We start from the raw sequence: 23,420 nt of genomic DNA on the forward strand, positions 1-23,420 counted from the left end.
GGAGTGGCACGCAGGAGAGGTCACGTGGAGAGCCCCAGCCGTTCCCGTTCCCACTCCGCCGCCCCCTGCCTCCTGCTGCCACCGCCCTTTCCCCCTCACCCCCCAGTGATGCGGGACCGTCATCCAGCTGGAGAGCATCAAGCAGGCCATTCAGCCCTGGTCCGCGGGTCGGGCTGCTCTAAGAGACACCCCCCAGTTCCCCGAAGCTTCCAACAGCCCGGCCCCGGGGCTCCCCAGGCCCTGCCACCACCCCTGAGGCTGGACAGAGGGATTTTGAGTCGATGGCAAAGCCTGCTCCCTAGAGTGGAAGCTTCCCGAGGGTAGAGACTGGTTTCGTTTGAGGCAGGATCCCCAGCCACAGGCGGTGGATGCTCAGTAAAGATTTGTTGAATAATAAATGCAACTCGCTAGCGCGGAGCCGGCCTCCTCCCGCCCGGGGCGGGGCTGCGGGCCCCTCCCTGGCTTCCTGCCCAGCCCGGAGCGCGCAGCCCAAGCTCACCTCCGAACCCCCGGCCCACTCCAGACCTGTGCACTCAGAACCCGAGGGCTGAGCAGGGCTCTGCACTTTGGGAACCCCATCGCTTCTTAGCAGACCTTCCGGGGGTCCAGCCCCACACCCCTAACTGCCCACGTGCCTAGGGCCGGGAGAGGGACATCCCTGACTCCTGGTCCTCAGTAACCCCCAGGGTGACAAGTGCTGGCATCTCCTTCAGACTGTCCCCGTGTGCTCTGAGCCCACATGCTAACTGCTCGGTGGTCATCTCCCTGTGTCCTGGACACAGCTGTCCCTCAACAAACCCGGGTCCCCATCCTCTGTTCTCACCGCGGCCGGGAACCCACATTTCTGGACACTCTGCCCAACTCAGTCCCTCATCCCTCACCCTCCTTGCCTCTAAGATGCCACCATCTCCCTCTCTAGTCACACCCACTCCCGAGCCTGCCTGAATCCAGGCCCATCCACTGCTGGAGGATTCTGCCACAGTGTCCCTGTGCTCAGCCTCCAGCACCGCCCCATGGGAACCCCTGCACCAGGCCGCTGGGGTGAGGTGTATTTTTTTAACAAGTTTTTATTTGAGAGAGAGCACAAGCAAGGTGAGGGGCAGAGGGAGAGGCAGACCCCTGCTGAGCAGGGAGCCAACTTGATCCTGATGTGGGATTGGATTCCGGAACTCCGGCATCAGGACCTGAGCCGAAGGCAGCAGACGCATTACTGACTGAGCCACCCAGGCGTCCCGGGGATGAGGTTTAAAATGCTCCCCTCCCCACTGCCTTCCGGAGGCAGGTCTGAGTTTCTTGTGATTTGCTGTGCACAACGTCGTCTCCCAGCCGAGGCCTGCAGGGCACTGACGCAGGGTCACCCCCACTAGAACAGAGGCCTCCCTGACGGGTGTGCCCTCCACAGGCATCTGTCCTCTGCTCTCCCACCTCGGACCCGGCCTTCCTCAGGGACCCGCTCCTACCTGTTCTCACGCCCCGTGTGCCTCATTTCCGTGTGTCTGCTGGCAGGTGAGGGCCGGCGGGGAGGCCTGCTCCCCTCCCGCTGCACGGACAGCCCCGGGCCAGACCCCACTTATAGGGCACATGCCCGGCTACAGTCAGGGCTCCAAGCTGTGACCTCCCTGAAGGGCTTGTCCCTTCACCCTCCAGTCCTGGACCTGGATGTGCCTTCGGGGGGGGGGGGCAGGGAAAGGCTGCCCCCCTCCCCACAGCTCCCCCCAGAGTGACGGAGGAAGTGAGGCAGGGTAGAGGCTGGTGTGGATGGAGCCCTTGGAACTCAGAGGGCGGCTCACTGGGCTAGACACTGCAGCAGGAGAGGACAGTCTGTTCACGGGGTACAGGGGTGGCGGCTGAGAAGGGGACGGCCCAGGCAGATCAGTCAGACTGCAGTCGCTCGGTCTGCACACTTGCACCTTCCCCAGCAGCGTGCGTGTGCATGTGTAGCTCTGGGAGACGTGGTCTCCAGGGAGCTGGCAGGGAGCGTGCATGGAGACCCCAGCTCACACTCCCGAACCTGCACCCGCTCAGGCTCTGAGTCCCTCTGACACCCGCCCCCAGCATTGGCCCCATGGCTGGCTGGTGCCCATGGGAGGAAACCTTCCGGCATCAAATGGGGGCTGGGGGCTCCAGGGGTCACCAAACCAAGCTGGGCCCACCATTCACCAGGCTCCGGCACAGAGAGGCTGGCAGGCTAGAGTGACAGGGCCCTGCAGGGAGGGGGCAGACAGAGGCTCTGGCCAGAGGCCACACAGGCAGCTGTCACTGCCTGCCCAGCTGGGCCTTGTCTGTTGTCACCAGGATCGGGGACAGAGGTGTGGGATTAACCTCCGCAGCTGCCATGGCCAGCAGCTTCCCACGCTGGCAGAGACCAGATCCCAGCTCTCTGTGGCCGGAGAAGTCCAGGCCCCTGTCCCAACCGAGGCTTCTCAGCCCAGGGATGAGGGGCAGGAGGCAGTGGCTCCGTGGCCAGAGATGTTCGGGAGGTGCTCGGGTGGCCCGGCTGCGGGGTGGGGGTGCCAGGAGCGCCGGGCAGCAGGATGGAGACGCCACAGGCGGGCTCGCTGCCAGAGTCGGTTTATTAGGGTGAAGGGGCCCTGGGGGACCGAGCGGCTGGGGCACCCCTGCCCCTCCCTGCACCCACTCCTGGGATAGGTCAGCCCCAACTGTAGAAATAAATTTTCTGCCAGGCAGGCAGGTAATCCATGAGCGGCCCTGCAACGAGAGGGAGTTCGGAGCTGAGGGCCGGACTCCAACCTGGCCCCCACCTGACTCCGCTCTACCTGAGGCCCTTCTCAGCTGCAGCGGCCCCAGCCCGGCTGCTCACATCTGCTGGGCCACCAGCCCCACAGACTCTCCCACCTGCCTGCCCCTAGGAAAGCAGCAGCAGCAGTGACATTTGTCCCCTTTGCAAAAAGACCCTCAGGCTTCAAGAAGCCACAGGGCTGGTCCCACTGTGGACACTGATGGCCTCTATGCTGAGGGGAGAGCTCCAAACAGCCTGGTGGGCACCACAAAGCCCCAGAGAAGCCAGCAGTATACGGCTCCGGGGTCCCGGGGCAGCTAAGGCTGACAGCCCAGGGTGGCCCTACACTTCTCCCAGGACAGGACACCCCCTTCCAGCCACCCCTGAGGCTCTATGGGCCAGCCTGGCCCTGCCCAGGAGCTGTCACCTGCCCAACCTGACCTCTGGGCTCCCTCTCCTGTGTCAAGAATCAAATGACAAGGAGATAAAGAGACAATAGTCAAGGACACGGGCCACTGGACAGACCCGTGACACTCCGTAATCATCACACCCCTATCCCGCACTTACTTGCCACCAGGCCAACACCCGGAACGTGGTCTGCCAGCAGCTGGAGCAGGAAGAGGATCCTCGCCCTGCAGAGACATGAGCAGGAAGCAGGCTGAGTAGGGGGTCTGGGTGCCTATGACCCCGGCCATTGGCCTGGACCGCCCACAGCTCAGCTCCGGACTTGGCCTTACTCGCGGCACCACACACACACCTCCCTCGTCCTGCCCTTCCTTCTCCTGAGCCAACGCATTCCTGGGACACCGCACATGGGCCAGTCCCAGCACGGGGATGGTGAGGGCCCAGAAGGACAGCCCCACCTTTGAGAAGCCCCGTGAACCAGAAGAACTGAGCCACACTGAAACCTCATGAGCCAATGTTGAGTGACCAGGCCCCCTGAGGGGGGCACACTCAGAGGAAGGGGCCAGGGCCAAAGCCTTATTTTTTGTTTGTTTTTTTTTTTTAAGAGACGGCACTTTCCCACGGGAGGACCTGGGGTGACACAACAGTGCCGGGGAGGGTAACAAGAGAAATGACGACAAGACTCGGCATCTGCTGGGTGATTCTGTGCCAAGCACCCCCGTACGTCCGAGGTCACAGAAGGCCTCCCACAACCCCTTGATGTGGGCATGATCACGTCCCCGTCATTCAGATGAGGCACAGAAAGGTTCAGCAACTTGCCCAATATCACACAACTGGAAGGCAGCCCGGCCTCAGAGATGACACTCGGGCTCTGACAGGAAGGACAGGGGTCTCCCCGCACAGCCTGCGCCCCAGAGCTGCTCAGCAGCCCACTCCCTGTCCTCTGGGGAAACAGGAATTTCTCTGGCAGGTTTCTAGACCTTTCTCAGTCTGAGCCACTGCTGTAAGGGTACTAGGCTGGTCCACTCGGCAGGAGCCACACTAGAGGCTCGCCGCCTATGGGGCCACCTCTGCCGGTATGGTTGCCTCAAAATGCCTCAGTTCCGAGATCCTGGGGCTACGCTTCCTCTGCAAAGGGCAGACCGTTTGTGGGGGGAGCTCATATGGTCTACGTAAGTCTCTGGAATATTCCTTCAGAGCAGGGAATAGGATTTGGCTTTAGTAGCTTGTGAGCTTGCAAACTTAGCTGGAAACAGGGACAGCCAGGCCTGGCTGTTCTCACTGAGGTGGCATTAAGTACGGCCCAAACTCACTTCCTATTGCCTCAGAAACAAAGCAAACCAAACCCAAACAGAGGCTGTGCAGTCCTAGCAGGAAATGTGATTCCGGGTATGACTGCAATCTTCCAGCAGAGGACTTACTAAGACAGGAGCCTCCGGTCTGTCTCCTGGTCCCCGTCGCCGTACAGGGACCCCCCCCCTCCTCAGATCGCAGTCACACCTCAGGCAGTCACCCGGCAGACCTTGGGGCACTTGGTCCCAAGCCACCCCCCACTTGCCGCCAGTGGGCCCTCTGAGCCTGGCTAAGGCCGGAAGTTCTGGGCCCTCAAAGGAGACAGAGCAGGGGCTGGGCAAGGTAGGGACAGGCTAAGAGAGAGCATGGCGGTGGCCCCTGGCTCTGCCACAGGCCAGCTGGGCGGCTTGGTTTAAGGCGCCCAGTTTCTGTGAACCTCAAGGGCCTCTCTGCAAGGTGCAGCTCCAAACCACTCAGCAGGAAGAAAGTATCCCTCGTCCCCCCGCACCATCCCCATGGCCCTGCCCTCAGCACGCCCAAGGCTAGGCCAGGGGCCTGAACACCCCAAGGCAGTGGGTGCAGCCGGGCCAGGCCGAGGGTGGGCCTCGCCCCTCCTGGGGCCCGTCCTCACTCGGAGAAGCGGTCGTAGAACGGGGAGCGCAGCAGGTAGTAGAGCAGCAAGATGGTCCGTCGCCGCAGCTCCAGCCGCTCCCTCCGGCTCAGGCCCTTCCTGTCGCTCAGGAGGCTCAGGCTGGGGGCAGGAGGGAACGCGGTCAGGGCCAGCAACGGGGGAGGGGGGCCCCCCATCTGCTCTGGTGGAGACAGGTCTGCAGCACAAAACCCAGCAGAGGGAGTGGTCTCCCCAGGCAGCCCCAGGCTTACCTGGTCACATCCACGACCCCAGAGAGGAGCCAGGGTGTCCACGACCGCTGACCCCACAGGCCCAGGCTGAGCACTGACGGCCACGGTGTCAAGGAGGTCTCCAGCACATGGCCCACCCTGCCCCCCGCTCCCCATGGGCCCACCCTGCAGGGCTGGCCAGCCGTGGGCTGAGGATACAGTGCAGCAGCGGCCGGGCGATGTACAAGGACTCTGCGATGGTCTCCTGCAGGCCCAGAGGGGTGGGGGTGACACTCAGCTCCTCGCGCTGCTGCTGTTGCTGCCGTCCCTCCCGCTGCTGGGGGGCTCCCCAGTGCCTCGAGTGCAGGGATGGGGCTAGAAACACAAGGCCGCGGCTGAGCATTTAGGCCCGGGCTTACCTCAGCCCTGAGGCGCCCGGACCACAACATCCTACACTTACTGTTCTGGAGGGTTCGTACCACTCGGTTTGACCGTTTCCCCACGTACGACTGCTCCTGGCTGCCAGTGCTCTGGTCACCATCTAGCAGGGACAGACAGAAGGCCATGCTGTCAGAGGGCCACGTTTCCAGCAGAGCCTGTGGAGAACACGTGTGCCGTGAACGCTCCTGGGGGGCTGAGGGGAGAACAGGTGAGCGTGGACAAGCCTGGACCAAGGCAGCAGCTGAGGCAGGACGCAGTCGCCAGTGATGTGGGGTCAGCACCCTCCCCGGCCTGGGGAAAGTGCAGCATCACCGGTGGCAGGGGAGCCAGCCAAGAAGCCAGACCTTCCCGGGGACTGGAGGGAGGGAGGGAAGAGGAAGAGCCCAGGCCTTCTCAGGTCTTTGCATTCAATATGACCAGGAGGAGGAGCAAAGAATGGTCCCCATGGAGGGCCAGAAGCATCAGGCCAACCGGTAAGGAGTAAGAAGCCCCGAAGGGACAGATCTCCCGGGTACCCAGCCTCACACAACTGTGGCACTTGAGATACAGAACAAGGCCCATGCTTGGCAGGACCTCTGTCTGCACCTCATGCTGTCCCTCGTTCCTGCTACCCGCAAAAAAGAATGAAGACTCTGGTGCCAGGAGTCCTGAGTTCAAGTTCTGATTATGCCTCTAGCCTCATCCTTCTTTTTTCCCTCTGTACAATACAGGGGAATGAGAGCAAACAGAACTGTTGGGGATAGATGTGCTCCCCGAACAGATAACACGCCACTCCTGCCGGCCCTCTCAAAACCCACGAATTAGTTCCATGTGGCCAGGCCGCTCCAGAGAGTGGCAACAGCTTACCAGGGGGCCGTGCCTGGGTCTCCCTGTCCAGCGGAACAATGGGGGGTGAGGTCTGGAGGCCAGCCTTGAACCAGATCAGCAGGAACATCCGCAGGACAGCCCTGGGTTGGGAGTATGACAGGGTTGCGGGGGCGATGGCTAGCCAGCAGGGGGTCAGGGGTGCTCTGGTGTACCCCATCCGAACTGCTGGCCTGAGTCCCCTCCACCCAGGACCTGCCCCCCTCAGTCCCGACGTACTTGGCCAGCTGGATGAGGGCGATGACGAGCCAACGGCCCACTTCACCCCACACCTTGGCGGCCCCCATCTCCATGAACACTTCCACACACTCCAGCACGCTCAGCCATGTCAGCAGCTTCTGCTGGGACAGCGACTGCAAGGACCCCAGGCCAAGAGGTCAGGGCTGGGGGGACCAGTCCCAGGCCTTCCCCCTAGGGGAGGTGGATTTTCCCCTAGAACTATCCGTGTAGGCCTGAGTTCTCCAGGGGGCAGAGGCTACCCTACGCCTCTGAAACTCAGTCTCTTCATCTGAGACAGGGGCACTAACAACTCGACCCTTCCCCTGATGAGACGGCCTGAACTTCAGCAGATGTGGGCATGTCTCACACTGAGACGGTAACACTTGCTACACACGCAGTCCCAAAGCTTCCCGCCCTCAGCTCCTGCCAGAATTCTCACCACAGGCAACTTTTTCCGGAGCTCTCTCCGCAGGATCCCATCATTAAGCAGCACGAGCAGGTTAGAGGCAGAATACACTGAGAGGGAGAGGTGTGGCCTTCAGGGGCTGGTCCTGCAGCCTCGCCACTCTCCCCTTCTCCCCAGAGCTGCAGGGATCACCTGTTACCTGCTCTCCTCCTCCTGTCCCAGACTGTGTGGAAACCAACCCACCTCCCCACCCACTTCCTCAGAGCTCCGCGCTCCCGGGTAAGAACTCGTGTGGGTGGCTGGAACACGAAGGGATGGTTTGATCTCTGTGACAAAGCAGTGACTGCCCTGCTCCAGAGCCCTAGTTGGCCGGCTGCCCAGAACTGCCCCTCGCACTCACAGCCATGGATGGGTGGTCTTGCCTCCTGGCCTCCTCTCTCTGCAGCCTGCCCCCCCCGCCCCGCCCAGAGGCAGCTCCAGTTCCACCTCCTGTGCTCCCTGTGCAAACACGACTGAGGCCGTTACAGTCTGAGGCTCCTCGAATGTGAGAAATCTGGGCTTGAATCCTGCCTCTGGGATCATCAGTAGCTGTCCCCTAACCTCCCTGAACTGCCCCTTTAACTGGACACTGAGGACAGTTACACTATCCACCTCCTATGACTACAGGGAGGATTAACTGGGCAAAGGCAGGCAAGGTACTTGGGTCAGTGGCCCGACCAGTCAAGGTCCCCAGATTTGTCTCTGGTCTATTTGGGGGGTGGGGGGGAGATGTCAAGACAGTGGACTCTGGAGCTGTGTCCGATTCAGCACAGGACCATGTAACGGAAAACCTAGGACTGCGGACCGGGGTGGTCCCCGCTCTGGGAAGCCTCGCCGCCCCCCACCCACCCCAGAGCCCCACTCACCCAGCTCTGACAGCTCGTGAGAATCGGAGAAGCGACCTGGGGAGAAGGCACAGGAGGCGGGTGAGCATTCGCCTCAGCCTGCGGCTTCGGGCGCAGACGTCCCCTCCCTATGCCCGACGGGAACCTGGACGGAACTTCCCAAGCACAGCGATCACTACCCTGACTCGGAAGGGAAGGGGCCAGTGGGGGTCAGGGGTCAGAGCCCCTAAGGGCTGGGGCAAAGGTCAGGGTAGCACCTGCCAGCAGGTAACTGAGGCCCCGCACTGCAGTCTCCAGCTGGGCCGTGGCGGCCGGGTGACGAGTCACGTACTCCTGGTAGCGGAGGCTCAGAAGCCGCAGTTTCTCCATCCTGCCCTCGGGACGGATAGACTCACGGACCGACCGCACGACCAGCTGCAACACCCTGCTTCCTGCGCCCTCCTTCCTGCTTCCGGTCGTAGGTCCGCCTCTTCGTTGCTTAACTTCCGAGGGCCAGAAAGATATTGACGTGAAGGGCCATCGAACCACCCTTCGCCCCATTGCCTAAATCACCTCCCTCCAGGGTAGCGCTTAGCAACTGCGGGCCTGATCCCGCCCTCCCTGCTCCTTCAGGTCATTGGTTAACACACACTCCGCCCCCGACCCTCCCAACGGCGTCGGGACCCGGTTCTTCCGCCTTCCGGGTGGGCGGCCCTTGCGCCTGCGCAGTTAGCAGTTCCAGGAAAGCTCCCGCGGTAGTCTGAGCAGTTCATTCTGGAGAATAGACTGGGACCCTGGAGTCTTTCCAGTAGAACGCCGAGAGGCTCGAACGGGAGGACCGTATTTTAAGGGGCGGGGAGGTAGCTTGCTAAAGGAATTTCGATCAGACTTGAGGAGGCGCGGGGACAGTCCTGGCAGGCGCCCTTTTGGCCACTTGCCTCGTCTCCCGACCCCCACCAGAGGTAGTACTCGGGAAACCGAGGCAAGGAAGGATCCAGCCCTCCACGCAGTCTCGATCCCTGGTCAGCCACTGTTAGTGTTGGGCTTCGGCCACAGCTCCCGCATGCACTGTGCGGGCGTGCAGTCCCATCCTCGCGGAGAAGACTCTGTTTCCGCCTTCGGTTCTTGGCTTGGGGTGACTTGGTCGAGTGGTTCCCTTCTCTGGGTCTCGAGTTTTCCTATCTGTAAAATGGTTTGAGGGGAGCCTTGGTCCTTGAACTCCGGCTAAGTCTCAGAGCGCTTTTCGGCCCTCGGATGCACCTTCCGGTCCTCAGCTGCTCCCCAAGGGACGGGCGAGAATACCGGGAATCTTCCCAAACCCGGCGGCCTCCCTGAAAGAGGCTGTGGCGGGACAGGAGCCGCCAGAGGCAGGGCATCTGACGCCCCGGGGAGGCCGCCACTGATTGGCTGTGGGGAAAGGGGCGGGGCCTGGGTGGGGTCAAGGATCTGAGCCTTTGAGGACCTGGCTCGCTAGTTCAGGGAACTCTGAAAGTAGTAACAGGTTGTTTTACCTGATTCCCTCTACGGAATATTATCAGCAGGTGTGAAAAGGATCTGCTTAAGAACGCCCAGCCACATTCGAATCTTGCTGTAGTCTGACCACAGAGCCTAGGCGGCTTCAACAACACGCCTCACTAGGAAGCCACAGCCCCTCCTAGACCTCCCCACTCCCTCACCCTCCTCTCCAGCTTAGTTTTCTTCTATATCAGGTGGGGAAACACAGCTGCCCTCCCTACTCATGCCAAGCAATGATGACCCAGGGAGATGTGTCCAGGGGCCTCGGGAGAGGCTAAAGTTCTTGGAGAACAGAGGGGGCAGTCGTGGGTATCATCAACACGGTTTCTCACCACCTCCCGGATGCCAGGCTTACTCCTAGACCACTCTTTCTGGCAACCTTGCCAGCTAGGTGTGAACTCTTTTTCACAGATGGGGAATAAGAGGTTCCAGTAGGCGAAAAGGACTTGTTCCAGGTCATGTGGCGTGGCAATGGCCAAATGGACCACAATGTGCGTCTCCCACAGCAGTGCCCTCTCTCCCACTGCCCACAGCCCAGCAAGGGCAGTGACACAGTGAGGCCACGTGGTCGTGAGTCTAGCTAGCAGATGGGGTTAAGACCAGGGCTCAGGGCATTCAGTGTGGGGCTCTTTCTCCTTTCCTCCCTGTACCCCACCATCTTAATGAACCTGTTCTCGAACCTCACCAGTGGGCACTCCTCCAGTCTTTCCCTCTGCAGCCGTGGAGAAAGTGAGGACAGGACGGGGAGTGTGAAGTTTCTGTGATACTCGCAGGGCTGACGGGCCTGTGGTTCTGGGGAGAAAAGGTGTGGAGGACAGGGCAGCAGCGTCCCCCAGACACAGTGAGGGGCACTGGCCTCTGTTTCTCCACCTTCCCTGCAGGACTGGGAGAGGAGAGCTGGCCCAGCCACTTTGGAAGCAGCAGGGTTGCCTGAATTTCCTCTCCAGATCTCAGGCCTGATTAGGTCCCAGAAACAAAGAGTGGCCATGTGTGGAGGAGGTACTCAGCAAAGCCCCTCTCTGCTGGGTCCTTCTACCTGGCATTGGTCACCTGGCTGAGATGGAAGGGCCTCTGGGCAAGTTGGGCCAGAACCACCCATCGGTTGGCCCTAAGCCACAGGAGAAGACAGCTAGACCAGTCTAACCAGTACAGAGGAGGTCACTGAGGCCCAGAGAGGGGGCCTGACCGGGCTAAGGTCACACAGCAAAGTCCTGGGCAGAGCTGTGTCAAACGAGGTTTCAGGCCTAGAAGACTGCCCTTTCATATGGCCACACCTGTCTCCCACTCCCCCTGCCCCAGAGCAACCTGTCGGAGGCCCAGGAAGGGTCTCAGCCAAGCAGCTTCCCTTGAGTGGTAAGGTTAAGTGAGGGCTGGGGCCAGTCACGGTTAAGTTCTGCCGCCCCAGCTCCTGTCGCACTCCCTGGCCAGGCCCTGTGTGTTCTACCCTCTCACTCACATTACCCACCCCCCACTCCCATCCCCAGTCTTTGTTGAGGGGCCTGGGGAGGAATTCATCCACCTGTACTCCAGCTCCAGGCTAGAGATGAGGGCCAGAAGGGCTGAAGGCTCAAAGTTCCAAGCGCGAGGACAGCCTCTGCATCCCCGTCTCCTTTTAATTCCCAGATGTGCAGGGAGCCACCATCAGTCTCCATGGCAACCGTGACCCCGGCCTCCCAAACTGGACCTTCCTGGAAAAACCCCATCTCCCAGAGAAAGGTATCCTGGCGTCTTGAAGGAGGAGACTTGAGAGGGTCTCATGCTGGACTGCTTTCCACAGCTTCTTTTGGGTTAGGATCTCCCAGGCCCTCATTTTCATAGGTGAAGTTGTGCTAACCGGGCTGGCAGAGAGGCCTGGTGTATTCCGTCCACTTTCAGCACCGACTTTGTGATCCGTGGGTGCTGGACCCTGGCTGGGCTCCTGGGCCCAGTACAGGACAAGAGAGACAAGGCTCCAGGCCCAGGATTAGCCGCCTTCTAGGCGGGGAGACCTGCTATAAACAGGTCCACGAGGTCAACTTCCAGGAGGGCTAGGAATAAAATAAACCGAGGGGGGTGGAAGGAGGAGCCCGCCTTGGGGAATGTGGGGGTAGGCAACCTGGTGGAATCCAGGCAGAAGGAACATCAGGGGCAAGTCCCGGGGCAGGAAGCCTTAGAGTAGAGCAGCGGGACACTTTGCCTTCAGGGAAGAGCCTAGGAAGGGGTCTGGGTGTTGGAACAGGTCACTTTCCTTCTCACAGGACCGAAGGGAGGGTTAACCGAGACGAGGCTCGGCAAACCTCAGCACCGGGCCTGGCACGAATGTGCGCTCAGCCAGCCGTGACTGTTCTCCTTCACGGGCCATAGCGCCCACCGCTCCCTCCAGGGCCGGGGCCGGGCTGCGGTCGGCTGCGGGGTGCGAGGTGGGGCCGAGTCAGAGATCCAGTCCCAGCCCTAGTCACAAGGCGCAGGTCTAGGCAAGGGTGGAGAATCCCGGTCCCCGCGTCAGGGAGGCCCCTCGCCAGCTCCCGGGCAGGACTCGATCTTCGCAAGGCAGCTTTGTCCGTGTTGCCAGAAATGAATGGGGGTGGGGCGGCCCGGGAGCTCCAGGTGCTCCGCGGCGCTAGGGCAGGGCTCGGCCAGCCCCGCCTCCAGTGCCCGGAGCAGGTGTCCCGGACCCTCAAGGCCCCGCATTCCACTCCTTCCTCCTTAACCCGGCCGCCCCTTTGATCCCGGGCCCGGGGTCACGGGCCCCTCCCCGATGGGAGGTTAAGGGAAGGAGATGGGGCCTCAGAGCTGGAAGAGGGGGATGGGCTTAGGGCAGGTGGCGGGGACGGTGGCTTCCTGGGTGGCTGCCCCCGCTCCCTCCAGCCAGCCTGGGGGTTCCCCGGGTGCCTCCCGGGCTCCTCCCGGGCTTTGGGGGGAGCGTCGGATGCCTGGGCGGAGGGCGGGGCCAGCCACCCCACAACCCCCGGGGTCTCCCCGCCCCTTTGGGCTCAGCGGAGCGGAGGTGAAACCTGAACCCAGGTTGGGGGCGGGGCTGGCTCCTGCTCTGGACCGGCCTGGCCTGCGCCTCCACCCCCTTCCCCTGCACCCCGGCCGCCTTCGGGAAGAGGAAGGTCGGGGGTTCCCGAGCCGCTGGAGCAGGTGAGGTGGCTACTGAGAGCGGGACGGAAGACCAGGCGGCCGTCGGGCCTCGTCGCCCAAGGCTGATCCTCCTGCCTCCCTCCCCGATCCTCAGGGACCGCGATGGAGGCCACAGCCCGGGGTCGCGCCCCGCCCTGAGCGCCCCCGCCGGCAGCTATGCTGCCCCGAGGGCGCCCCAGGGCGCTGGGGGCCGCGGCGCTGCTGCTCCTGCTGCTTCTGATCGGATTCCTCCTGTTCGGCGGGGACTTGGAGTGTGAGCCCGGCGAGCGCGGAGGCGAGCGGAGGGGCCCGGGATCCTTCCCCTGCCCGCTGACGCCACGTGTCTCTGCAGACGGGCGGCCGCCGGGCGCTGGTACCCTAGACGGAGACCGGTCTGCGGACCGCGGGGGCCACAACCACTCGGACTGCGTCCCGCCGCCGCCGCCGCCGCTGCCGAGGTGTGAGGTACGTGCGCGCGGCCCCTGGCGGCGGAAATCTCAGGGGCGCCGCGCCCCCAGCGGGCCTCCCCGGCACCTGTGGGAATGGCGACACCTGGCGAGGCTCCGCCAGGTGGCTCTGACACTGACCAGCCGGCCGGGGACGACTCCCCTGCTCCCGGCCTTAATTTCCCCTTTTGTGAAATAGGGGCGGACTCCTGCTCCGCGTGCCCTAGGCCTGGCCAGCCCCGTCGTGGGCTCCGGTGGGGGAGGGGCTGCTGCTCACCTTGTCATCCCCTCCCCAGCTATTGCATGTGGCCATCGTGTGTGCAGGACACAACTCCAGCCGAGACCTCGTCACCCTGGTGAAGTCTGTGCTCTTCTACAGGTATAACCAGGTGTCCGGGTCGCGGGTGGGGAGACCGCCAGTGGGGAAGGGAACACAGGCTTGGGCGGGATCTGGGAGCTCCAGTGACCCCACCTGCACCACAGGGATAGTGTCCCTTCCTCCCTTGAAGGTGGTTCTAACAGCATCTGAAGCTGGGGACGGAAAAGCTCTGCAGAAGCTTGTGCTTCCACTTCTGAGCCCCTCCGGTGGGTCTTGTCCTGAGTTCTTCTTTCTTGGGCCTATCAGCTTTCCTCACCTGTCCTTCCCAAAGGAAAAATCCACTGCACTTCCATCTGGTGACTGATGCCGTGGCCAGGAACATTCTGGAGATGCTCTTCTACACGTGGATGGTGCCCGCTGTCCGGGTCAGCTTCTATGACGCAGAGGAGCTCAAGGCAGGGGCCCTGGCCCTTCTGGACTTCTTTCTGGCGGTGTCCAGTCCTTTTCTTCCTCCCAGGGCATCGGGGGTGGGGCGTGGGGGAGAGGTTAGAGCTGCCTTGGACCCCCCAATCCCATCACACCCACAGAAGCTCAAATTCCTCATCCTCCCTGGGGCCCATGCCTTCTTCCCCTTGTGTCACCCCTGGCGTATATTCTGGCCCTCATAGGCCCTTCTCTGCCAGGTTCAAGCCCTGTCCTTCCCACCCCCTCCCCCCACACAGCCCCAGGTCTCCTGGATCCCCAACAAGCACTACTCTGGCCTGTACGGCCTCATGAAGCTAGTGCTGCCTGCTGCCCTGCCCCCTGACCTGGCCCGTGTCATTGTCCTGGACACAGATGTCACCTTCGCCTCTGATATCGCAGAGCTCTGGGCACTCTTTGCTCACTTTTCTGGTGAGAGGCCTGGGACCCAGCCCCAGCCAGTACCCCCTCCCTGGCCTGTCCAGGCCCAGCTGTGGCCTAGCCCTGAGCCGAGGGCCAGTGGCAGCCTCAGGCAGCTCCCTCATGCCCTCCCCTCCCAGACGAGCAGGTGATCGGTCTTGTGGAGAATCAGAGCGACTGGTACCTGGGCAACCTCTGGAGGAACCACAGGCCTTGGCCTGCCTTGGGCCGGGGATTTAACACAGGTGGGACAGTGGTCGGGGGAGGTGGGAGGGGTGACCACTGGTCAGGACACAGAATGCTAGGGACCCCCCCACACACACACACACAAAGATAGTGCTATGGACACCAGGAGAAGAGCTGGAAAACCGTTCCAACCTTGGCTGTGCTGGATGACTTTGGCCAAGCCACCTGGTCCCCCGGGCCTCTTGATTTCTCATCCATGAAATGGGGATGATGTTGCCAGCCGTGGGATCACTTGAGTGGGAGAAGATGGCTGTGGAGGTGCTCTGTAAGCTGGGCGGTGCCCCGCTTTCACCCCCAAAAGGAATGATGGTTGACTGAAGTGGTCCATGCTCCTGTCTGAACAGTCAGAAAATACCAATAAGTCAAAAAGTAGACATTCAAAAGACATCTTCATAAACCCTGACCCCAGGAGCAGGGTTAGCCCAGGTGGGCATGACGACCCCTTCCCCCGGGCAGGTGTGATCCTCCTGCGGCTGGACCGGCTCCGGCAGGCTGGCTGGGGGCAGATGTGGAAGCTGACGGCCACACGGGAGCTCCTCACCCTGCCAGCCACCTCACTGGCGGACCAGGTCTGGGGGGGACCTCTGACAGGGAGCGGTGGGAGCGTGAGGGGGGCAGGCTCTGGGCCACGACACAATGGCTGTCTCTGCCCAGGACATCTTCAATGCTGTAATCAAGGAACACCCAGGGTTGGTGCAGCCCCTGCCCTGCATCTGGAACGTTCAGCTGTCAGACCACACGCTGGCTGAGCGCTGCTACTCGGAGGCGTCTGATCTCAAGGTCAGTGGGGTTGGGGCCGAGCGGTGGGCTTCTGGTCCCTGCGCCCATCCCCCGAACACCACCCTCCTGGGTCCCAGGTAATCCACTGGAACTCACCCAAGAAGCTTCGTGTGAAGAACAAGCACGTGGGATACTTCCGCAACCTCCACCTGACCTTCCTGGGGTATGACGGCAGCCTCCTGCGGAGAGAGCTCTTCGGCTGCCCCAGCCCACCCCCGTCCGGGGCCGAGCAGGTGAGAGGGAGCTGCCTTCCCTCACCTTAGGGAGGCTCTGCCCCCTCCCTGTTCTGATGGGACCCGGCCTTGTCTGGGGACTTGCCCTCCCGCCCCAGCCCCGGCACTCGTCTCCCCAAAACCCCCTCAGGTGCAGCGGGCCCTGGCGCACCTGGACGAGGAAGATGCCTGCTTCGAGTTCCGGCAGCAGCAGCTCACCGTGCACCGTGTGCATCTGACCTTCCTGCCCCATGAGCCACCGCCCCCCCGGCCTCACGACGTCACACTAGTGGCCCAGCTCTCTATGGACCGGTGAGAGTACCGGGGAGCAAGGCAGGGGCTGGGACGGGGGATTCCGAGAGGACGGTTTTAGCGGGTGGGAGGAAGAGCTCTTGTTCGCTGCCTGAGGATTGAGGAGTTCCGGGATCCGGAGACATGGGCTGTGGTTAAGAGCTTGGGTGCCTGGGCACCAACGTCCATAGCTGGGGGACCATGGGCAAGTCTGCATATCTCTAGCCTTTGCTGTTCTTACCTGTTCCCTGGGAAGGGGCCCCCTTGTGGGGTCGCTGTGCAGGTCAGGTAAGACCGGCTTAGAAAGGCCCGGGAAGGTGCTCAGTCATCCATGGGAAGGGGTGTCTGCGGCAGCTGCCCCGGGGAGCTGCCCCAGCGGGCTGACCACCCCCCTCGCCCCAGGCTGCAGATGCTGGAAGCCCTGTGCAGGCACTGGCCGGGCCCCATGAGCCTGGCCTTATACCTCACAGACGCAGAGGCCCAGCAGTTCCTGCGTTTCGTCGAGGCCTCGGCAGTGCTCTCTGCCCGGCAGAACGTGGCCTACCACGTGGTATACCGCGAGGGTCCCCTCTACCCTGTCAACCAGCTGCGGAACGTGGCATTGGCCCAGTCCCTAACGCCTTACGTCTTCCTCAGCGACATTGACTTCCTGCCTGCCTATTCCCTCTACGACTACCTCAGGTGGGCCCAGGGAGCGGGGAGTGGAGCGGCAGACGGGTATGTGTGGACTGGGACCCTAGGCAAGTGTGTGGTGGCTCCTTTGTGGGCTTCCATGTCCCCTGTAAGATGGGGTTCGTAGCAGGGTGGAGGGGCTGTATCAGCTCTCCGGGCTGTCTTCGGAGAGGAGGGGAGGCTGGGAGCTGCTTCCCGCAGCAGCCCCCCACTTGTCTGTCTCCCGCGGGTGGTCGGGCCAGCTAGCCTTGGGTCCTGCGGCAAAGGAAAGGGAATCGCTGGGCCCGGAGCCTTCCTTGCCTCCGGCGCTCATGGGCGCTCCCCGCTCAGGGCCTCCATCGAGCAGCTGAAGCTGGGCAGCGAGCGGAAAGCGGCCCTGGTGGTGCCAGCGTTCGAGACCCTGCACTACCGCTTCCGCTTCCCCAGTTCCAAGGCCGAGCTGCTGGCCTTGCTGGACTCCGGCTCTCTCTACACCTTCAGGTAGGGGAGGCCCCTGCTCGGCTCTACTCCTAGGCCCATACGGCTCCCGCCACCCTCTCACCCAAGCCCATCCTGTTCCACAGGTACCACGAGTGGCCCCGGGGTCACGCGCCCACAGACTATGCCCGCTGGCGGGAGGCTCAGACCCCATACCGGGTACAGTGGGCCGCTGACTACGAGCCCTATGTGGTGGTGCCTCGTGATTGTCCCCGTTATGACCCCCGATTTGTAGGCTTTGGCTGGAACAAGGTGGCCCACATCGTGGAGCTGGATGCACAGGTGAGGATGTGCCTCACTGCCTCCAGTTTCAATTTGGATACCTCCAGGCCCAGGGAGCTCACTACACCTCAGCTCGGCACACGGCACCCTTAAGCAGTACTATTAGAAATTTCACTGGTGTAGAACTAAAATCTGCCCTTTGACCCTTACTTTGGGTATTAGAGGCGATGAGATAAGCCTGCTCCCCATCCCCCGGAGCTGCAGCCCTCCCCCCAGCACAGACCGTGGATGTCCGTCTGCTTCTGTCCTATAGGAATACGAGCTCCTGGTGCTGCCCGAGGCCTTCGCCATCCACCTGCCGCATGCCCCGAGCCTTGACATCTCTCGCTTCCGCTCCAGCCCCACCTATCGTGACTGCCTCCAGGTCCTCAAGGATGAGTTCCACCAGGACTTGTCCCGTCACTATGGGGCTGCTGCCCTCAAATACCTCACTGCCCTGCAGCCGCCCCGAGGCCCCGCCTGACCTCCCGGAGGCTGGGCCTTGCATGGCTCACCCCTGCGCTTCCCCTTGGCTCTCACGGGCTCCCTGTAGACACTGGAGCGACCTGGCCACCCTCCCTACCCCCCCGCTATTTAAATTATTGAAGGTCTAGGTGGAAAGGGCTTCCGTTGGAGCACCTGTGGGGCGGGTCCTGGGGGCCTCCCCTTGCTGCCACAGCTGGGGTCTACTCTCCTGCTGCCCCAGCTGTTTGGGGCTGGTTCCCCACCTTCATCTGTACATCCCTTTTTTGTAATTAAAGTTCTCTTTTTCATGTTCCATCTGGTTTGGGGCATGAGGGTGTGGGTCAGCCGGGAAGGGGCTGAGTCTCCCCGGAGTTGCAGGAAGGCCGGGACCCGAGTGTGTCTTGCCCACCCTCCCCTGCCCCAAACCCAACACCATGAGGCTGAGAGACTTTATTTGGCTTTATTTAGTAAAATGTTAAAATAAATAAATACAAATTGATCAGCTGCTCTGGATCCCCCCCACCCCCTCAAAACAAAAATGAAACAAACAAAAACAAAAACTTTGAAGCACAAAACTCCAAATACAAGTTCTACCAAGACTGAAATCACAAAGGGCGTGGACAAGAGACAGGATTGGGGGCTGGCTGGCTCTTTTCTGCTCGGAGCTCGCTGACCTCTGGCCGCCCGTCCTGTCCTCCCTGACTGCAGCTTACCCTGGGCTGAGGACCCAACGACACAGAGGCGCAGAGGCCAAAGGCTGCTGTGGGGGGTGGGGGAGTCCTCAGGGAGGAAGGGCCCCGTGGGAGGGGGAAGCAAAGCGGAATTTGTGAGCCCTGCCCTTCCTCTGCGAGGGCGATTTTTCAGTTCTTCCCTGGCTCTCTGGAGGGGGCGACCTGGTGGCCTCCCCTTCACTAATGCCGGAGGGCCAGGGCTGTATTCCCGGGGGCCACCCCCTCCCTTGGAGAGGAGCGGACACGGAGGACGGCTGTAAGCCAGGGTGCGAACGGGTCTCCTGTTTCCCACCAGGGGTGCCCAGCCGAGGGGTGGGGGTGAGGCCCACAGTCCTTTACACTGAGCAAAGTTGCCCCTATCCAACAGAAGCCATGGAACCTGGAGAACCCAGGGCCTGGAGAATACCTGGGCCACCATCCGCCCTACTACCCAGAAGAGCCTTTTACCCCTGGGGTAAAAGTCTCCTAAATTAAGCCCTTTGGATAAATAAGAAAGACCACACCCTAAAAGGGAGTGAAGGGAGGAAACCGCTTAGAGCGTGTCCTGCCACTTGGGAGTGAGAGCCCAGAGGGGTTCTGCTGGCCCCAAGAGGAAGTCTCAGAGATGGCTGGAGGGCCAACGGTACATGCAGACTCAGTGCGTGGGAGACGGTCCCCCTCACGGAGAGAAGCGCGGGGGCAGCCGCTGTGCCGGTTCGCACCGCCTGTCGGCCCGAGCCAGGAAGAAGCTGGGACAGGCAGGCCCCGCGGGGAAACGGGCACTCAGATGCTGCAGGTCGGAGGTGGCCGGGGTGCAGCCCCACACGGGAAGGCCCCACCAGTGCTGCCCCGAGCCTGGTTGCCCCAAGGAGCCTGATCAGGATGGGAGAAAGCACAACTCTGGATGAGCTCAGCAGCGATGAGACAAGACCCAGCAGGCTCCGGGAGAGAAGAAGGACCTGCGGGCGGCATTGGCAAGAACTCGAGAGGCGGGAAGATGACAGTAACATGAGCTCGCCGGCTCCAGGGTGCGGTGCCTGCACCACTGGCCTCCTGATCAAGGGCCCGGGGGGCAGCCAGCTTCTCGTCCCAGATCAGCCACTCCCCAGCCTCTGACGTGACTGCCAAGCCAGCTGGTCTGAGATGTGCCTGTGAGCAGCTGGGCCCGGGCATGGCGGAAGAGCAGCAGAGGAGAGGAGAGGAGAGGAGAGCGGTGGAGACAGCCCAGGTGAGGCAGTCCTGAATGTGTGTCTCAGGGGGTCACAAGCACCCAAGGTCTAGGGCACAGAGAGACGGTCTTCTCCTGGCAGGACAGTAGAGGAAAAGGAGACAGGGTGACCAGGGCCTTTTCTCGGCAGTAAGTAGAGTTTGGGAATTTGAGGCCAGAATGTGCGGGCCTGGAGGCAGGGCTGCATTTCGTACTCCATGCTGGCTGGCTCACAGAACAGCTTGCATCCGCACTTTAGGAACAATCCATATCCCAACCTCAGGCAAGGCCAGAGTGTGAGTTCTCACAGCAGCAGGCAAGATACCGGTCAATGCCTAGCTCTTCCCACCCCCCGCCCCCGTCTCCGCCGACACCCCAAGAATTCTCAGGCAGCTCCTCTCTGAGCAAAGGCTTCTAGTGATGATCGCTTCCTAACTTCTTTCAAGAAAAGATAGGTATCATATGGCAACTCCCAGTCCCTGGGCCCAGACAAGTCTAGTGGGAGAGCTTAAGACCGGGCGCACAGCCTGCTGCTGGGCTCCGAACCTCTGCCAGCTATGCCTCCGACCAGTCCAGGCATCTCCAAAGCCCCCTGACTAGACGTAGCACCTTGGTTTCTGCAGGAGAAAAGGGGAGCTCCCCGTCCCCCTCAGGCAACCTCGCAGCCAGGGCCTGACTCTGAGGCCTGTGCAGCCACTCTTAATCCCCTAACATTCCTGGGAAGGTGAAATGGCCAGTAGAGATGAGGCATATTTGACCTAAGAAGTGTCCCTTTCTCTTGGATTTGCTTTCAGGTTTCTAATGGGGATCTCTGGGACTTACCGGGCAAAGGAGAAACTAACGGAACCTTTTCTGCCCCTTCTAGACTCTGGCCATTATGCAGTAGGGGGCGGGCTTGGGAGAGCTGTCCCAGGAGAGCTGGGGTGAGGAGCGCCTGCCTCCCTTCTATTGGCCACACAACATCGGGCCAAGGTCTCCGACGACAGCACACACCTGACAAAATTTACTTCCCACGAGGCAAGATGAGAGAAATGTTCCGAGCCTTTCAGAACCCTGGTTTTTTCAAGAAGGAGACGGGTCACGCCAAGGCAAGCACAGCGATTCTAGCCAAAGGTCGCCCAGGAAGCTTGTGGATGGGCAAAGGGCAGTAAACTCTATCTCGGGTACCTGGAGCCAGCAGGCAGAAAAAGCGGCTGCAGAGTCAGACCTCTTCAAAGGCAAGACAGACACAAAGGCCACCCCGGGGCTCTTTGTCTCAGAGACACCATGTACCCTCAAGACATCTCACTCCTTCATCCTTTCTCAGCACCAAGGGCTGATGCAGCCAGCCTGCCCCTTGCACCCTCCCACCAAGGCCAGGGTGCATGGGCACCAATGAGTGTCACTGGCCATGTCCTTCAAAGCTGTCCCCCAGGCACTCACAATGCTGGTGGCTGAAAGACGGAGAGCAGCACCAAAGGAAGGGATCTTATTTAGGCACCAGCCTTTTGCTCTAGCAAAATCCGAGGAGACAATGGGTAGGGTAGGGCCCTGATACCAACCACACTCCACGTGGGCTTCAAGAACAGAAGCCAGATCCCTGCGCCAAGAAGAGAGGACAGTCCTTTCGGAGGAGAGGAGAGTGGTGGGAGGGCTCGGCTGCTGCCCATCAGGGCTGTAGCCGTCCAGAGCACAGAAATCATGGACACTAGCCCACCAGTCTTGAGACACCAAACACAGCAAAATGTCATCATGATCAGCAGGTTCTGTGCTAAAAAATTATAACTACACAGCATTTTCTCCAGTTCTGACACCTTTTTAATAGAAATCACTGTTTTTAGGAAACAAATAGCACTTTTGTAATTTTTTTTTTTACAATGTTTCTTACCTTGATCTTAATTTAACACTAGGAAGACCTCAATATCTTTTATTTTCCTTTTTAATTTAAAAAAAAGTTGTTGTTGTTGTTTTCCCCAGATACAAAGATTTTTGCCCTTGCATAAAAAACAGTGCCCGGACGATGACACAAGGACTCACACGGACTCACTGGACCTCACTGACACTATGACTCCTACCCTACCATGCACGGCCTCGACTACCCTTAATTGACTGTCAGCCTGAAAAACAGCTTTTCTATTCCTTATTTTAGTTTTTGTTACCAAAAAAGTAAAATAAACCACAAAATAAAACTTTTCTTAAAGAAAAACAAAACAAAACAAAAATTAAAAAAAAAAAAAAAGAGAAAAGAAACATCTCCATTCAGTTCACACACACCTGGGTCGCGTGCTGCTTCGCTCAGAATCTTCTCTTCTTATAAATATAGAAAAGGGATGGAGCATGTTTTCAAGTAAAAATCACTGATCCACCTTTTTTTTCCTTCCTGGACACACACACCCTTCTTCCCTGCCCCGGGCAATGGCCCGCTGGGGCGGCCTCTTGCCTGTTCTCGGAGAGGAAAGGTAACCGGACCATTCACGGGACGCACGCCAATTTGCCAAAGCGGGGAAGGAGCGCAGGGAGTGGTGGGGGCGCCCAGGGCGGGAGGTGGGGTGTGCAGGAGAAGGACCCCGTGGCTGCCCTCGGTGTCCCCCTCTCCGTGCACTGGGCCCCACCCCAGACAATAGGAAATACTGCTTATTTGATAGACTTTTCCCACCCCGGCTCCCCCCCATTCCCTCCCATCCCTCCTCTGGGCACTGGGGTTGGTTAAATCTTGATTTCCTTTTTTTGGTTTTATAGTAGTGAAGGTTTAGAAACAGGAAAGCCCACACACTCTTTGGACTTGTCTTCTCTACCTAAACAAACGGCTCGGCAAATAAGGATCTGAAACCTGCTCTCCTCCCTCCGCCCGTCCCTGCTCCCCACCCGACAAAACAAAAACAAACCCATGGTGGCTGTGGAGGCTGCTGCAGGCACACACTGGTGTATAATAGAGAGAGTAAATATATTATTTCACTTGGCATGGTGCTGGCAAAGGACCTCCAGCTGGCACTATTTCATGTAACATGGTCCGATCTTTGCACGTACACACAGAACAAGAGGATCGATTGGCAAACTCTGGTGCCGCCCGGCACAAGCAGCTTCTCTCTCTCTGGAACCAAAGAACCAAAAGAATTCTGTACTTTCCAGAAGAAATCCGGCTTTGCTTTTCTAGAGTCTTCAGTGTTTTTGCTCTCCTGGCTGCCGGGATCCCGTGGCTTCTCCTCGCGGGGCTCTGTTATTTAGTCTCGTCCCCCTGGGTACAGTTCGCTGTGCAGCTCTGGGAGGAGGGGGAGTGGGCCGGCGTGGAGGTGGCGGCGTTGGCAGGGGGGGTGCAGTCCGGGCCGTTGGAGATGGCCCCCACAGTGGCCTCAGAGTCTACAGGTTTGGAGAGGTCGATGCCGTGGATGAGGCGGATCAGCTGCTTTACCTTCTCCAGGGAGCTGTGCATCTCCTTCTGCCGGGCCAAGATGGTGTTCTTCATTTCCATGCATTTCTGCAGCAAATGAGAAGGGCAGTGGCACTGAGCCTCCGTGGCTTTTCTGGCAGGCCTGGCGGCTCTCTCCAGGGAAAAGAACCCTGCTGGCTGGTGTGCAGCCCCTAGACCTTGCTCTGCTCTGCACTGGAGGCAGCGCTACTGCCCAGCGGAAGGAGGAGGCCCGACAGGCAGGAGGGAGAGTGCAAGTGCGTGCTTTAAAAGCCAACCCTGCTGGACACTAGGACTTAAAACCAAATGTGAATTACCACTCTAACACTACAAAAGAAAAGCAATTTAAAAACAACATTCCCAGAGCTATGCTGAGGCT

The 23,420-nt window shown here is 60.5% G+C and overlaps 3 protein-coding genes across 21 annotated transcripts in view; 1 reads left to right on the top strand and 2 right to left on the bottom strand.

Moving 5' to 3' along the window:
• Nucleotides 1–2,555: 2,555 nt before the first annotated feature.
• On the bottom strand, nucleotides 2,556–9,393 carry PEX16 (peroxisomal biogenesis factor 16). Its single transcript, XM_047693032.1, has 11 exons — nucleotides 8,350–9,393; nucleotides 8,114–8,149; nucleotides 7,242–7,318; nucleotides 6,803–6,936; nucleotides 6,566–6,666; nucleotides 5,739–5,819; nucleotides 5,498–5,653; nucleotides 5,321–5,393; nucleotides 5,070–5,189; nucleotides 3,308–3,372; nucleotides 2,556–2,709 (listed from the first exon to the last, which is right to left on the bottom strand). Exons 1-11 carry the CDS (start codon nucleotides 8,630–8,632, stop codon nucleotides 2,651–2,653), a joined length of 1,185 nt encoding a protein of 394 aa, XP_047548988.1. The 5' UTR covers nucleotides 8,633–9,393; the 3' UTR covers nucleotides 2,556–2,650.
• A 2,701-nt stretch (nucleotides 9,394–12,094) lies between these two features.
• Nucleotides 12,095–17,904, top strand: LARGE2 (LARGE xylosyl- and glucuronyltransferase 2). The gene is made up of 14 exons (XM_047693800.1): nucleotides 12,095–12,709; nucleotides 12,804–13,153; nucleotides 13,431–13,513; nucleotides 13,785–13,908; nucleotides 14,176–14,347; nucleotides 14,476–14,580; nucleotides 15,038–15,150; nucleotides 15,236–15,361; nucleotides 15,439–15,594; nucleotides 15,725–15,885; nucleotides 16,267–16,545; nucleotides 16,867–17,016; nucleotides 17,100–17,295; nucleotides 17,549–17,904. The coding sequence occupies exons 2-14, from the start codon at nucleotides 12,866–12,868 to the stop codon at nucleotides 17,756–17,758; spliced, it is 2,163 nt and encodes a 720-aa protein (XP_047549756.1). The 5' UTR covers nucleotides 12,095–12,709; nucleotides 12,804–12,865; the 3' UTR covers nucleotides 17,759–17,904.
• A 280-nt stretch (nucleotides 17,905–18,184) lies between these two features.
• PHF21A (PHD finger protein 21A) overlaps nucleotides 18,185–23,420 on the bottom strand; it is a 195,675-nt gene continuing 190,439 nt past the window's right edge. For all 19 annotated transcript variants that reach the window (XM_047693821.1, XM_047693818.1, XM_047693802.1 and 16 more), the window contains one exon: nucleotides 18,185–23,110. In XM_047693821.1, coding sequence (XP_047549777.1) covers nucleotides 22,853–23,110 — 258 coding nt within the window. In that variant the 3' untranslated portion in view covers nucleotides 18,185–22,852. The remainder of the gene's footprint in view (nucleotides 23,111–23,420) is intronic.

Source organism: Lutra lutra, chromosome 10 (genome assembly GCF_902655055.1).
Source record: "Lutra lutra chromosome 10, mLutLut1.2, whole genome shotgun sequence".
NCBI lineage: Eukaryota > Metazoa > Chordata > Mammalia > Carnivora > Mustelidae > Lutra > Lutra lutra.

Coding starts and splice junctions, on each gene's coding strand:
- PEX16 (XM_047693032.1), bottom strand. CDS start 8,632: ATGGGGCGAAGGGTGGTTCGATGGCCCTTCACGTCAATATCTTTCTGG. Junction 6,937..7,241: donor TCCGGAAAAAGTTGCCTGTG/GTGAGAATTCTG, acceptor GGGTCCTTGCAG/TCGCTGTCCCAGCAGAAGCT. Junction 5,654..5,738: donor GGTACGAACCCTCCAGAACA/GTAAGTGTAGGA, acceptor TTGTGTTTCTAG/CCCCATCCCTGCACTCGAGG.
- LARGE2 (XM_047693800.1), top strand. CDS start 12,866: ATGCTGCCCCGAGGGCGCCCCAGGGCGCTGGGGGCCGCGGCGCTGCTG. Junction 14,348..14,475: donor ACTCTTTGCTCACTTTTCTG/GTGAGAGGCCTG, acceptor CTCCCCTCCCAG/ACGAGCAGGTGATCGGTCTT. Junction 14,581..15,037: donor GGGCCGGGGATTTAACACAG/GTGGGACAGTGG, acceptor TCCCCCGGGCAG/GTGTGATCCTCCTGCGGCTG.